At 40.2% G+C, this 12,646-nt stretch overlaps 1 protein-coding gene across 5 annotated transcripts in view; it reads left to right on the top strand.

The window, feature by feature from the left end:
* LOC147141753 (metabotropic glutamate receptor 4-like) overlaps positions 1-11,616 on the top strand; it is a 213,904-nt gene extending 202,288 nt beyond the window's left edge. For all 5 annotated transcript variants that reach the window (XM_086040447.1, XM_086040448.1, XM_086040446.1 and 2 more), the window contains 2 exons: positions 5,941-6,187; positions 11,349-11,616. In XM_086040447.1, coding sequence (XP_085896573.1) covers positions 5,941-6,187; positions 11,349-11,398 — 297 coding nt within the window. In that variant the 3' untranslated portion in view covers positions 11,399-11,616. The remainder of the gene's footprint in view (positions 1-5,940; positions 6,188-11,348) is intronic.
* Positions 11,617-12,646: the final 1,030 nt, after the last annotated feature.

The raw sequence follows: 12,646 nt of genomic DNA, 5'->3' as shown, positions 1-12,646 counted from the left end.
ATAAGTGAATTTGCTCAAAAAGTCATATACAGATGTGAAGGACACTGTAAACTAAGATGTTCATGTAAGTTAATAGGCAACAACAGAGCTGGGCATTCTGTCTATGTGACAGAACCTGTTCGTCTATCCGTCTATGACAGACGCCCGTTTTGTAGGCGACAAACGGGAAACTTAAAAAAATAGTCGGACTAAGCATAGTCTTGAAGCCCATTTTTTTCCACCTATGTAATGGTCTGTTTTCGTGGCGAGATGTTTCTGTAACAATAGTGCTGTTAGATTGAGTTGTTGTTGTTTGGGGGACAGATTTGAGTCCCATCGTCATATCTATATCTATCATATCCATCACCTGTGTACAGTATTGTGATGCATCCGACACAATTCAATGACACTGTTGGATGTAGGCCTCTTTGGCACACGTAATGAATTATATATTTGACTTGAGCTGGACTGTTTTATTGCTGTGACCTTTTCACTTGCCAAGGTCTTGCATGTCCTACCTATTGCACTTTTTTCACTCTTAAAGCAAGTTAAGACACACACTGTCATTTGTTTAGGCCAGTGATTCCCAACCTTTACCGAGCCAAGGCACATATTTAAAGTCTGAAAAATTTCACCACCAGACAAAAATGTCACGAAAAGTGGTTGAACATGTCAATTACATACCATATGTTGTCATCGAATAGACGATAATGTGTTATGTCTGTCACTACACTTCACTGGCATAGATGGATGAGCAAAGATGTGTTATTTGTTATAAAAATATACTCTTTTGGCCAATTAAGTGACATTTTATCATTTCCCATGGCACACCTAAACAGCTCTCAAGGCACACATGTGCCTCGCACACTGGTTGAGAATCACTGGTTTAGGCTATATCATGACTAAGACAGTATATGAACAGGGAACCATTTTGGACATTTTCCCGCATCTGTGTGGCTGATAAGGTCCATGGGCCCGTGTGTCAATCTCTCAGGTATCTTCTGGCATTAAAACATCTAAACTGAGAATTTACAATCTCCTGGTAGTTAATCGTAGAACAGCAGACATTCGAGGAAAAGATCCAGCTGAAGTTCGAATGAGAGTTTACAACGCTGCAGATGTTCCAACGTTCTCGTATTCGATCTACCTGCCACCAGCTCAACTGTCCCTGTCACTTTGACTATTTCCCGCACTGCCATACGTGGAATTATTCACAGTAATGTCCCGGCGGCCCAATAAGGCATAATGAAGATTGATGCGGGCAAGCGCAGAGAGCAGAGCGACATCTTGAGATTTTTTTCTGAGAGCAGTTGTTGCGCTCATTAGCCCCCCGGCGTGCAACTAGCACAAGCCACCCCCCAATCCCTTCCCAACCACATCTGGGGCTTCGGGTCGGCAACCCCCCCCCACGAGTGTGCCAGTCAAGGGTGAACAGGCTGTTAAACTAATCAAGGCTAAAGAACTGTGATCTTTACAAACGACGGTACTCTATTATGGAGTCCCCCGAGGCTTCTATTTGTTTATTAGCTTAATGAGAGCGCCACTGTGGAGTACGTTCAACGCTGCACCCCCCTCGTGCTGCGCAGTGTGCTGCGAAACAACGCGGTGGGATGGGTTTGAAAATCATCTGATGGTTTTCAGATTCTCTCTAGGGTCGTCGGTTAAAATAGCATTTGTTTACAACTCTCAACTCTCAAATTAAGCTCGAATTAGCAGGCTTTATTTTTTTTGTTCATTTTGTGGTTCTGAGGACTCTAATGAGCGAATTTCACACAAGCAGAGGATTGACCTCCTGTTGTTTACTTTTACCATCATTTGAGTCGTTATGTGTTGCCTGAACTTTCTTATTATCTGAAAACAATATGCAATTGTTCCTTAATGTGCCTAAAAAAGGAAAAAAACATACAGTACATTTCTGACAACTACAAATTAGGAAATGCCGTTTCTGTAAAATAATGCATGTGCACTGAAATGCTGTAGAATTTATTTAAATTTAATGATTAGCCTATAGAACATAACGAGGACTGCATTTTTTTTTAACATGTAGAAAAAATAATGGGAAAAAAATTTCAATTACAGCACAAGAAAAACAAAACAAAACAAAAAAACAACCACAAAAACAACAAACAGAATTTAAACACAAACAGAACTAATCATCAAATGAGAGCTGCAAGAGAAAGAGTGAGACAGTGGTCAACCCACTGGTAGTTTTAAGACATGCATAACATGTTCGAAAAGGAGTAGGAAGAAGTATACGAGCCATTCCACCGAATTGGTTGAAATTTGCCAATTGATGAGGGTTTACTGTTTTACCAGGTGCTATTTCCAATGAGAATTGATCAAATACTCGTATGATAATGGGTGCCAAGTTAACAACGCCAGATAAGAACAGGAGTTTAAAAAAAAGGGGACTTATTTCTTGCCCTGTATTCTGGTACTGTTTCTACTGAGACTGGATTAAATGCTAGGATGCTAACAGGCATGCTAACATGTAGCAAAATAGCAATGGAAGGCCAAAAAAACTACCAGGGTGTATTGATAAGTGTTTTAAATCTCTCCCTGAATTCTGGTTATTTCTAGTAGGGCCTACGCATTCAACAAATACTAGCATTTGATGTGATAACTTCCGTACTTGTTGGGTTCATCCTACAGAGAGATGTCATTCACATTATCTATGACGCTAAAATGGATGAATTTCCAAGTGAATCTAACTTATCCAAACTAGGCAGTTATTTTAGTATACAAGGCCACATCCTACCTCTCGCAATTACGTTTCACACACTAGCTCTACATGCAAATAAGAGCGTACATTATTAATGCTTGTTTACCAAGAAGTCCGCGGACAACAATGTGGCGTAACCCTGAGAAGTCCCTGAGAAAACCATAATGGATGTGACCAAAATAGCTTGGTATTGTTAATCAATAGGATCCTTGCTACAACAAACATATGCAAAACAGTAATAATCCCATGACACTTTGAGAACAGGTTGAAAATTGAGCAGTCAGCTTGTCAGATATTATCAGAGCTGGGCACTTGACCCTTCACCCTTGACCTGGGTACCCTTCCGCGACCCCCCGCCCTTATTCATAAACATTGTCGCCCCAGCCCCCCCCCCCCCCCCCCCTTAAAAAACTAACTTTGACGCCACCCACATTAGAGGGCATGTGCAAAACAAAATTCACAATTTAGTGTTGCCCACCTGTCTAAGACATTGAATCCCAATCACTGTGCTGCAGTACATTTGTGTGCTTCGAGAGGTCTGCCACCCAAAGTTACCCAATTTGACTATATTGGTGTCAAAATGATCAATTTATTGATTCACCACAACTAATGTATCCTTGTGCATTTATCAATGCCAACTTCCCGTGCGTTTGTCAGCAAGGCTCCTTGAGACTCTTCCACCCGTCCTGTTGTGAAAAACATGTGCACCCATTTTAATTTTTCGAACAGGGAACTTGGAGTTGGAGGCAATTTCCAGTGATTGTTGATGTTTGAAGACAATTGTTGAAAATGTACTAACAGCCATGCAATGTTGTATGTAACGGTGGAGCAACAGCCTTAAACTCTTGCATCATTTCAGTTTTCCCGACTTTTCGGCTGCGGCTAAAACGGGGTGTCCCCTCCCCCAGTATATACTGTAACAACCTGTACACCTTCATTTGTCTCAGTGGTAATCTGATGCAATTATGAGGTACTTTATTTATATTACTAGGGCACTTGGCCTAGTTCTACCACAAGAGCGCACGGTTAGTAGTTAACTAGCTTTGCCTACACCATGCACTCTAAAAACAGTTGGATTAAAAATAACACAATTTTCGGTCAAAAATGGACCAATCCACTACTTAGGTCAATTTGACCCAACTTTCTGGGTTGTTTATGCAGAAAACAACTCAAAGAATGGGTAGTTTTGTACAAAACAACCCCTACAATCTGACTGTTTTGGACAAAACAACGCAAGAAAGTGGGTCAAATCGACCCAATTAGTGGATCGGTCCATTATTGACCCAAAATTGTGTTATTTTTAACCCAACTGTTTTTAGAGTGTAAAAATACAATTTACTCCATATTGTAGTACAGTATTCACACAAGTAAAACTTTACTGCTGCATCAGTGTAGGTTAGTAATAGACTATGGCACATTTGACATACGGCACATCCAATTAAATACAAATTCAGGATACATCGCTTCCTCCGTCGTAAACAGAAGACCCTTTTTACTATAGCTTTAACATTGATGGCTGTCTGTGTTTATGGGACTAACAGTTTGAGTTCAACAGTGTGAGTCCCTAAGGCACCAGTAAAGAGGTCCACGGCCGTCCCCTTGTACATCTGTCGAGGGAACACCGCAGCTGCTTCTCCGCCGTCCATACGTCCACGCTCCACTTCATCACCGTTCCACCATTCACACATGCCACGGCGGAGATGCGTGGCCACTCTGCCACAAGACGGGCTCGTAATAAGAAAACATAAAAGCCGAGCTCACATGTGGTGGTTTAAATGTTACGTAGCTTTGATGATAGGGTTAGTAGGAGGGGATGGTGGGGGGCGGGGGGTGGTCCCTCAGCGGGAGCTGAAAATGCACCCAGTGAGGAGGCAGAGCTCTCACTTAAAAGGCAAAATATGATCAAATATTTACACATCATGGTACAAAGTATATACATGCAAGTATGCACTAGTGGACTCCAATACAGGCATATAATACTTGGACTTGGATTATGTAAACAAGCATAGAATAGTGGTTCATTTGTTTTTATATATGGTGCATCTGGAAAGTATTCACAGCTGTTCACTTTGTTCACGTTATGTTACAGCCTTACTCTCAAAATTATTTTTCTTTCCTTAATATTCTACACACAAAAACCTATAATGACAACGTAAAAAAAAGGGATTTGACGATTTTTATAAATATATTAAAAAATATATAACAAAGCAGTTGCTTCAGAACAACTGTGAATGTCCTTGGCGTGGCCCCGCCAGAGCCCAGACTTGAATCTGATTGAAATTGAGGGATCTCAAAATGGCTGTGCACCCACGCTCCCCATGCAACCTGGTTGAGCTTAAGAGGTGCTGCAAAGAGGGACGGGCGAAACTGCCCAAAGGGAGGTATGCCAACGTATTTCAGAAGACTTCAATCTGTTATGTTTACCAAAGGTGCATTAGTATTGCACATAGGCTGTGAATATCTACATGCAATTTCTTAGTTTTTAATTTTGAATACATTTTTAAGAAATAAAATAAAAAATGTTGCCATGATGATGTGTGTAGAATTTTAAGTTAATGTAATCCATTTTGGAATTAGGCTGTGACAAAATGTGGAGAAAGTGTAACACTGTGAATGCGTTCAGTATCCACAGTACTATTAGAGATGAAATGGTGTGATAATTTCATATCACAATGATGCAGTGGTGATAAAACTGATTTGCCCACAGATACAATACAATTTGATTTATATAGCGCATTTCATAACAGCTGGAGCTGTGACAAAGCACTTTACAAACAATAATAATAAATAATAATAATAATATACAATAAAAAGTCCATAATACACAAGTATTGATAAATAAATTCACTTAAATCACTATATACAATGCCCGGGGGTCAGTGAATCGGGGATCAAGCATGTTTCATTTAGATCATTTTTATACAAGTGTGTGTGTGCGTGTGTGTGTTTTTTTTTTTTTTTTTTTGCTGCTGGAGTAACATCATGAGCCAACTGCCACGTATTTTTGTAAAACTGAAACAAATAGGGTAGTGCTGGCTTGTTTGTCTTAGTCAATCCGTCGTGGCCGAAACCACTCCAACAACAGCTTGGCCGACTAACGGGTCATTGGACGCACTAATGAGAATCCAACACAGCAGCTGTCACATGCAGCGGGCAGGCCACTTGGCCCCCGGAAACATTCCCAACACACAAGCGCAAGAAGCGAAAGGGTTAACGTACGGTTGTTTTTCCCCACACAGATGTACATCCAAACCACCACGCTGACCATCTCAGTGAGCCTGAGTGCCTCGGTGTCCCTGGGCCTGCTCTACATGCCCAAGGTCTACGTGGTCCTCTTCCACCCCGAGCAGAACGTGCCCAAGCGAACACGCAGCCTCAAGGCCGTGGTCACTGCCGCCACCATGTCCAATAAGTTCAACCCCAAGGCCGGACTCAGGCCCAACGGCGAGGCCAAGACGGAGCTGTGCGAAAGCTTGGAAACACAAAGTAAGTGCTTGAATGCATTATTTTCTTGTTTTGTCCTTCACAATTTAAATCAAATTGATGCACAAATTGGAAGGAAGGGAGTTATTTAATACTTGAGTGGCTCCACTAAACTGCCACTATTGTCAATTTAGTCCGCTTTGGGTATTGTTTTCAAGGCATTGCAAGGACGGATTACGATTGTTAACACCCACCATGTTCTATATTCGTTTCCAAATACACATACATAATCTTGTTACAATAAACCCCCGCTATTTGTGGGCGATAGGGACCAAGCACTACTGCAAATAGTGAAATAACACAAATAATTGAGACTCCCTAGGAAAATGTTTTAAATTGCCTGTACAGGAAGTCCTCAATTTACGAACGATTTCCATTCCTACACTGGCGATGAAACAAGAATGTCCGCATATGTCGGATTTCACTGTTAAAGTCAAAATTTATGTCAAAATACTTTGTATAAAAAAACACAAAAATACATTAAAATAAAAAGCATAAGATGCTGTACTTAAACATTACTGCTGAGAGGTGGATAGAGAAGAAGGAGAGGAGGTCGATAAAGGCAAAGATACTGCCGGTGCGCAGACACGATCGAGACACTCTGAGCATGCTCAACCGCAACTGCGGAAGTGCGTTGTTTGGCGCGCAACTCGCACAATACACAAGCAGAGGTAACCAAGCTCAGAGACGCAGCACAAAAGCACACTTTTGGTGTGAGGAGGAAACCGGCTGCTTCATTCATGTGGTGACAATGAATATTGTGTTTTATTGAGAGTTGAGAGTAACAAGCAGAAATGATGTCCATTTGAGTCATGACGCCGTGTGTCGCAGTACACAGTGGGTTTTTCAAATGCCGGAGCAACTCTGTCCGCTCAATCATGTAAACGGGATATTCAGAATGTTTCAGAAATGGGAATTTTGACCTTAACCCGAATATTAACTGCATGTAAACGTAGTCACTATGGTGCTGCGGACAAAATGGAGGAAGAGGCACGGGCGTCGTAAAGTCGAAATGTCGTAGGTCACGTACGCGTAATTTGAGGACTTCATGTATTCATAAACTGTAAATATACCAAAAACTGTGACCCCAGAACATTTTGTCATAGATCATCTTACATCAATCAAAAAAAGTAAAAGTAAATGGCTGAAAGATGTTGAATTTCGCTAAAATGCATCACAAGGGCTCACATACGTACAAATGGTGCAAGGACTCTTTTTTCAACTCATAGCAGAGGATGAGTTCAAAAGGGAAAAAAATGTGAATCTAAATTCATGAATAGCAAACTGCAAATATGCAGGGCTTACTGTAGGAATGTAAAAAGATTTCCCAAAAATGAGTCTGTCAAAATGGGGAATGCGGTTGGAAAGGCAACTTCGACTTGAGTATAACACACCAATAATTTTTAAAATTGGATGATCTATTACGGAGAAATTCAGTTTAAAAAAATAAATAAAAAATTGTCAGAATAAATGGCCCTTTTGGGGGAACGTTTTTGTTAAGAAAATCTGGCCAAAATTGTAAAAAACACAACAACGCCAACTACTAAATTCAATTGATTTCATCTTTCTCTCCAGTGAAATGCCATTTCATTTCATCTGCTACTTGAGGAACCACTTCTCCATTTGGCTGGCAAGTTTCAGTTAGAAATATCCACCAATATACTCATACGGGCCAGGTTCCCAAGTCCACTCGTCAAACGTTTGATGTTTGAAAAAGTGTCATATTTAACTCAATTTGAATAGTGTAAATGGAACGTTTTGGGGGGGCGGAAGACTATTGTGGGCAGTCGAATATGAATGTACTTTTGTAATTAATTGTTTATTTCAGTATTCCTGAAAATATTTGTTGTGGGCGGTTTTGAGGCGTTTGAAGTGCCCAATCCATGTTTTTGAGAACATTCCAAAGATGGTGGCAACTTTACTTTACAAATTACTGTAATGTGGTTGCTTCACAAACTTATGTTTTTTTTTTTTTTTTGCTCTGTATCGCAATTCAAAATTTGAGTGATGATCAAGCTTTAGATACGCTGCCGCTTGTTGTCATTCACAGTTTGACTGCAAATAAACTGCAAACTGAAAAGTCAAGGTACCAACTGCATTGGTGTCACAAAATTAAAAACAAAGAAATCAAACATCATAAATTGTGACAAAGGAGAGCATCATATTTACTTCAATTTGATTGATAACTTAGCCTTTTGCATCAATACATGGTGCAAAGCCTCTTCCATGACCAACTGATCGCCAGAAGCAATTTATCCTGATGGGATTGTTGTCGCAGTGGGCTGCGCGGTGCGAGGTTATTTGAATAAGCGCCATTCGTCATTGTCATTGCCAGCATGGATTTACGACTTGATAAAATTGAAAAATTCTTGCCGGCACAGTTTGGCTCTTGCCAAGTAGCTGCAAATATGTGCAGTGTCTGGATTTATCGGCGCCACCTCAGCGGTTCGGCTAACACTGTCAGGGGAGAAGAACGGAAAAGCTTGAAGGAAATGGTGGTGGTCGGGGAATTGAGGGGCTTTATGGAATCAACCGCCCTGTATGAGTAACGTGGGATGAACACACACAGCTAAATCAGGCCAAATTCGAGCATATTCAATCACTTGAAAACAAAATCAGCAGAGGTCCGATTATTTTATATCTCTACAGGATTATCTAGATCGATTGTCCTGAGATTGGTCGGACTGCCTTTTTCCTTCATCAGTTAAATTTGAAAACAAAAATTGAAAATATTTTAGAAACCTGATGTGCTGAAGAAAAAAGTAAAGTTTTTTTTTTTTTCAAATCAGCGTCAAAAATAGGTATGGATACCGAGCCCTGGTACTAAACTGGCCCAGGAGCGAAATTTTTTAAAAGTGGAGTGTCAATAAGCTCCACAGGTAACGATTCTGTTAACCTTCTCGGAGAAATTACTCCAATTAATTTTCAATGTATTTAGGCTACATGGATGTTATTTTGCACCTTACCTCTCTGATCTAATTTCTAAGTAGAAATCAAATTTCTATATTCTTGCAGAGCACTATATCACAATTATGGGCGAACCAGCTCGCCGCACTCTAGCATCAAGAGGCCAGTGTAGTGCTGGGCGGCCATATTATGATATGATTCGCACTGCAGAGAAATCTCAAGTGACGAACTTGAGTTGTTCCGTGAGCCCATTTGTAACTTGAAATGTTCCTACTCAATAAACGTTGGGTGATTCATTTGTTTTGTTTGGCAAATGTTCAATGGGTCGACACGGGATCTTCCTCTGCATTCATTCATAACAACGCAGATGCTTCTGGCATCTGTAACTGGGCGAATATTGTGCGTATGTGAAACTTCCGCCTGGCGACAACATGAGTGGACAGCTATTTACACGTGATTACACAGACATTTTAACTGTTTGTGATCGTAATTAGAGACATTACATTTCAATAAATAACATACTTACTGTAAATAATGTTTTGTTTTGTCGTTAAATGATTTTCAGACTTCGATTAGGTTACACATCATCCACCAATGCAACCGTGAGGAGATTTGTGATTGGATGATCAAGGATGTGGAGGGGAATCTTCCACCTACATAGGCATCACCTTTCCGTTTCCGCCATAAGCCATGGAGGGCTCCAAAAATGTTTCAGCTTACAGCAATTCGTTATGCACGTTGTTGTTACGTAGCGCGAGGAGAAACACAAAATACCTATCGATCATAGGATACTAATACATCTTGCACTGATTTTGGTTCAGGACCATTTAGAGATTTAGAGACCAGCAGCAACATTTTAAAACCTATTATTTGACTCACTGGAAGTCAGTGTTGTGATTTGAGGAATGGTTTGATGTGGTTCAGTTTTCTGGTGTTTGTAAGGTCTCTAGCGGCCGCATTTTAGACCAGCTAGCAACTGCCTGATTGATTTTTCATTAAGACCTGTAAAGACACCGTTAAAGTAATTCAGCCTACTGAAAATAAAAGCATGAACATGTTTTTCTGTCTGGTTGAGACAGAAAACCCTTAATTTGAGCTGTTTTCAGATGGTAATAGGCAAGATTTAGTAAGAGCTTTTAAGTGGTTGTTAAAATTCAGGTCTGAATCAATAATTGCCTCAAGATTTCTGGCTTGATTTGTAGCTTTCAATGACAGGTCAATGTCAAGGTGACTGCTGATCTTGGGCTTACTACTATAAGTGTGGGTTGCCTCCGATTTAAAAATAGCTTAAGATGTACATGAATATGATGTACATGAATCGGTATTAGCTTAACCCATTAAGGCCAGGAGGGCATATCCACGTTTCTACCACTAAAGCCGGTAGCGCTGTTGCATGTTTATACCTTTAAAGCTGGAAGAGCGTATACATCATTTTCTTTTTTTTAAATCCAATTCTCAGTCCCCTAGCCAATAAAATGCATCGGAATATACATGTGACAGTGTTGTGACTCCTCGGAGGATGTCAGTAATGTCCGCCATTAGCGGACACTGTCGATCGCGGGAGCTCTGAAATAAGTGACGGCAATGAAAAACAGAATGCGCTTGTGAACTTTGAACCACTGGAAACAGTTGAACGTGATATATGGATACGATTTATGTTTGTTGACAATGACGATATTGACGGCTTTGTAATTATTAGAATAGAGGATGGTATTTACCACTCGAGTTAAAAAAAAAATTAAAATGGTGCTTCTCTTGCACTGATAAAAAAAAGAAATTACGTTATTTTTACATCTTCGATTGAAACAGTAATGATTAATAAACTGGGGCCGGTTTAAAAGCTACATATCTAAACTTTCAATTTGTTTTGAAATGATGTTTCTATCGGCTACAGGGGCTGAGATATTGATTGTACTGTAGGTTTTGAATTTCTGGCAAAACTTTCCAAAGACGACCTTCGGTTTTAAAGAGATGTTTAGCCAGTCGCGTTAAGCCTTAACTCATTCACTGCCATTGACGAATGTATATGTTTTTTTATTTATTTGTCACAGTCCAGCCATTCAATCCCGGGAATGTATTTATATTTTTGTCAAGTTACTGTCAATTTCTTTCAAACGTTAGGGTAAAAGATGGTCTGAAAATGTCTGGCAGTGAATGAGCTAATGGGTTAAAGCAGAAACATACTGTATGTTCTCTTGAAATTTTGGGCCATAACCGCACGAAAACAGCATCCTGATGTTTCCCTGCTCTTTTCCAGGCTTCTCCACAAAGCAGACGTACATCAGCTACAGCAACCACGCCATCTAATGGACGCCTCCAAGTCAACGTCAAAACATCATTCAAATTCAGGATTTCCACCTGATCGGCTTGTCAGGAGTGTCATTTTCAAACGGATGGAAATCACAGGAGAGTGTTTTTTTCCGAACGTGGTGACTGCAGCGACACACTTGTGCGGGCGGAACAATTGTGAGGTATCATCTTGTGTTGTGAAAAAATAAATAAATAAAAATACTGCATGAAAGCCACCTGGAGACTGGAAAACAGAAGTCTATCCTTCGATAGATCCGAGTAGTGAGTGACTGACAGTGAACTCAAAAGCCAAAAATGTGTTTGGGTCTTGTCGGTGTCGTCTGCCAACTGGCGTCAGAATCTTCCAGCACGGGATTATCGACGTCAAAAAGGTAAAAAATGTGGGGGGGGATTCCTGCTGTGTTTATTCCAGTCTAAGTCATCCATGCGCCAAATCTGCATTAAGACTTCCCCCATTTAATTTGCTGAGTTCTACTGAACCGAGTGTGTTGTGCATGATAGTTTTAACATCATGTGTTGTGTTGTTGCTGTATATTCGGAATGCGTTTTAACTTGGTTGTTGCACTCGTTTGGGGGTACATTCAAAATGATCTCATGAGTAACTTTTTCTATACGTATCAAGCAGCTATCCCCCCTCCAAGAGGTCCCCACTGCCATCTTGCCCTCCTTGTACGTGCTTCATTCAGCAGGACGGATCTTTCCAGAAGCTGTTGAGCCTCCCCACCCCACTGCCAGCAGCCATTTCCCTCGGAGGGTAAAAAAGCCTCGCTGTACAGATCCATTAAGAGGAGGAATTAAGATGAAGTATGCCCTTGAGAGCAGCTGCCATACGCCCCTGAAGGTGATATCCATATATCCCTAATGGGAAACCATACTTAGAAAATTCATTACAAAGGTTCCTTGCCCTCCATGGGCACTCCGGTGATAAAGGGGAAAAGGAAGTTGCTTTTTTTTCCTCCATATATATATATATATATATATATATATATATATATATATATATATATATATATATATATATATATATATATGTATATATATATATATATGTATATATATATATATATATATATATATATATATATATATATATATATATATATATATATATATATCAAAGATAAAAGCATTTATCAATGAACAGATGAATCATGAGGTATAAAAGCCGTCAGGTGTCTTGGGGGAGCCATCACGTGTGTGGAGTGGGGGTGTCTTTTGTGTCGCTTTTTCAGGACTCGCTCGCTT

Source organism: Filicampus tigris, chromosome 9, assembly GCF_054856515.1.
Source record: "Filicampus tigris isolate MCC_2025a chromosome 9, RoL_Ftig_1.0, whole genome shotgun sequence".
Classification (NCBI taxonomy): domain Eukaryota; kingdom Metazoa; phylum Chordata; class Actinopteri; order Syngnathiformes; family Syngnathidae; genus Filicampus; species Filicampus tigris.
Note: the sequence above shows the minus strand (reverse complement) of the source record. Positions and strands in the feature narration are given on the sequence as shown.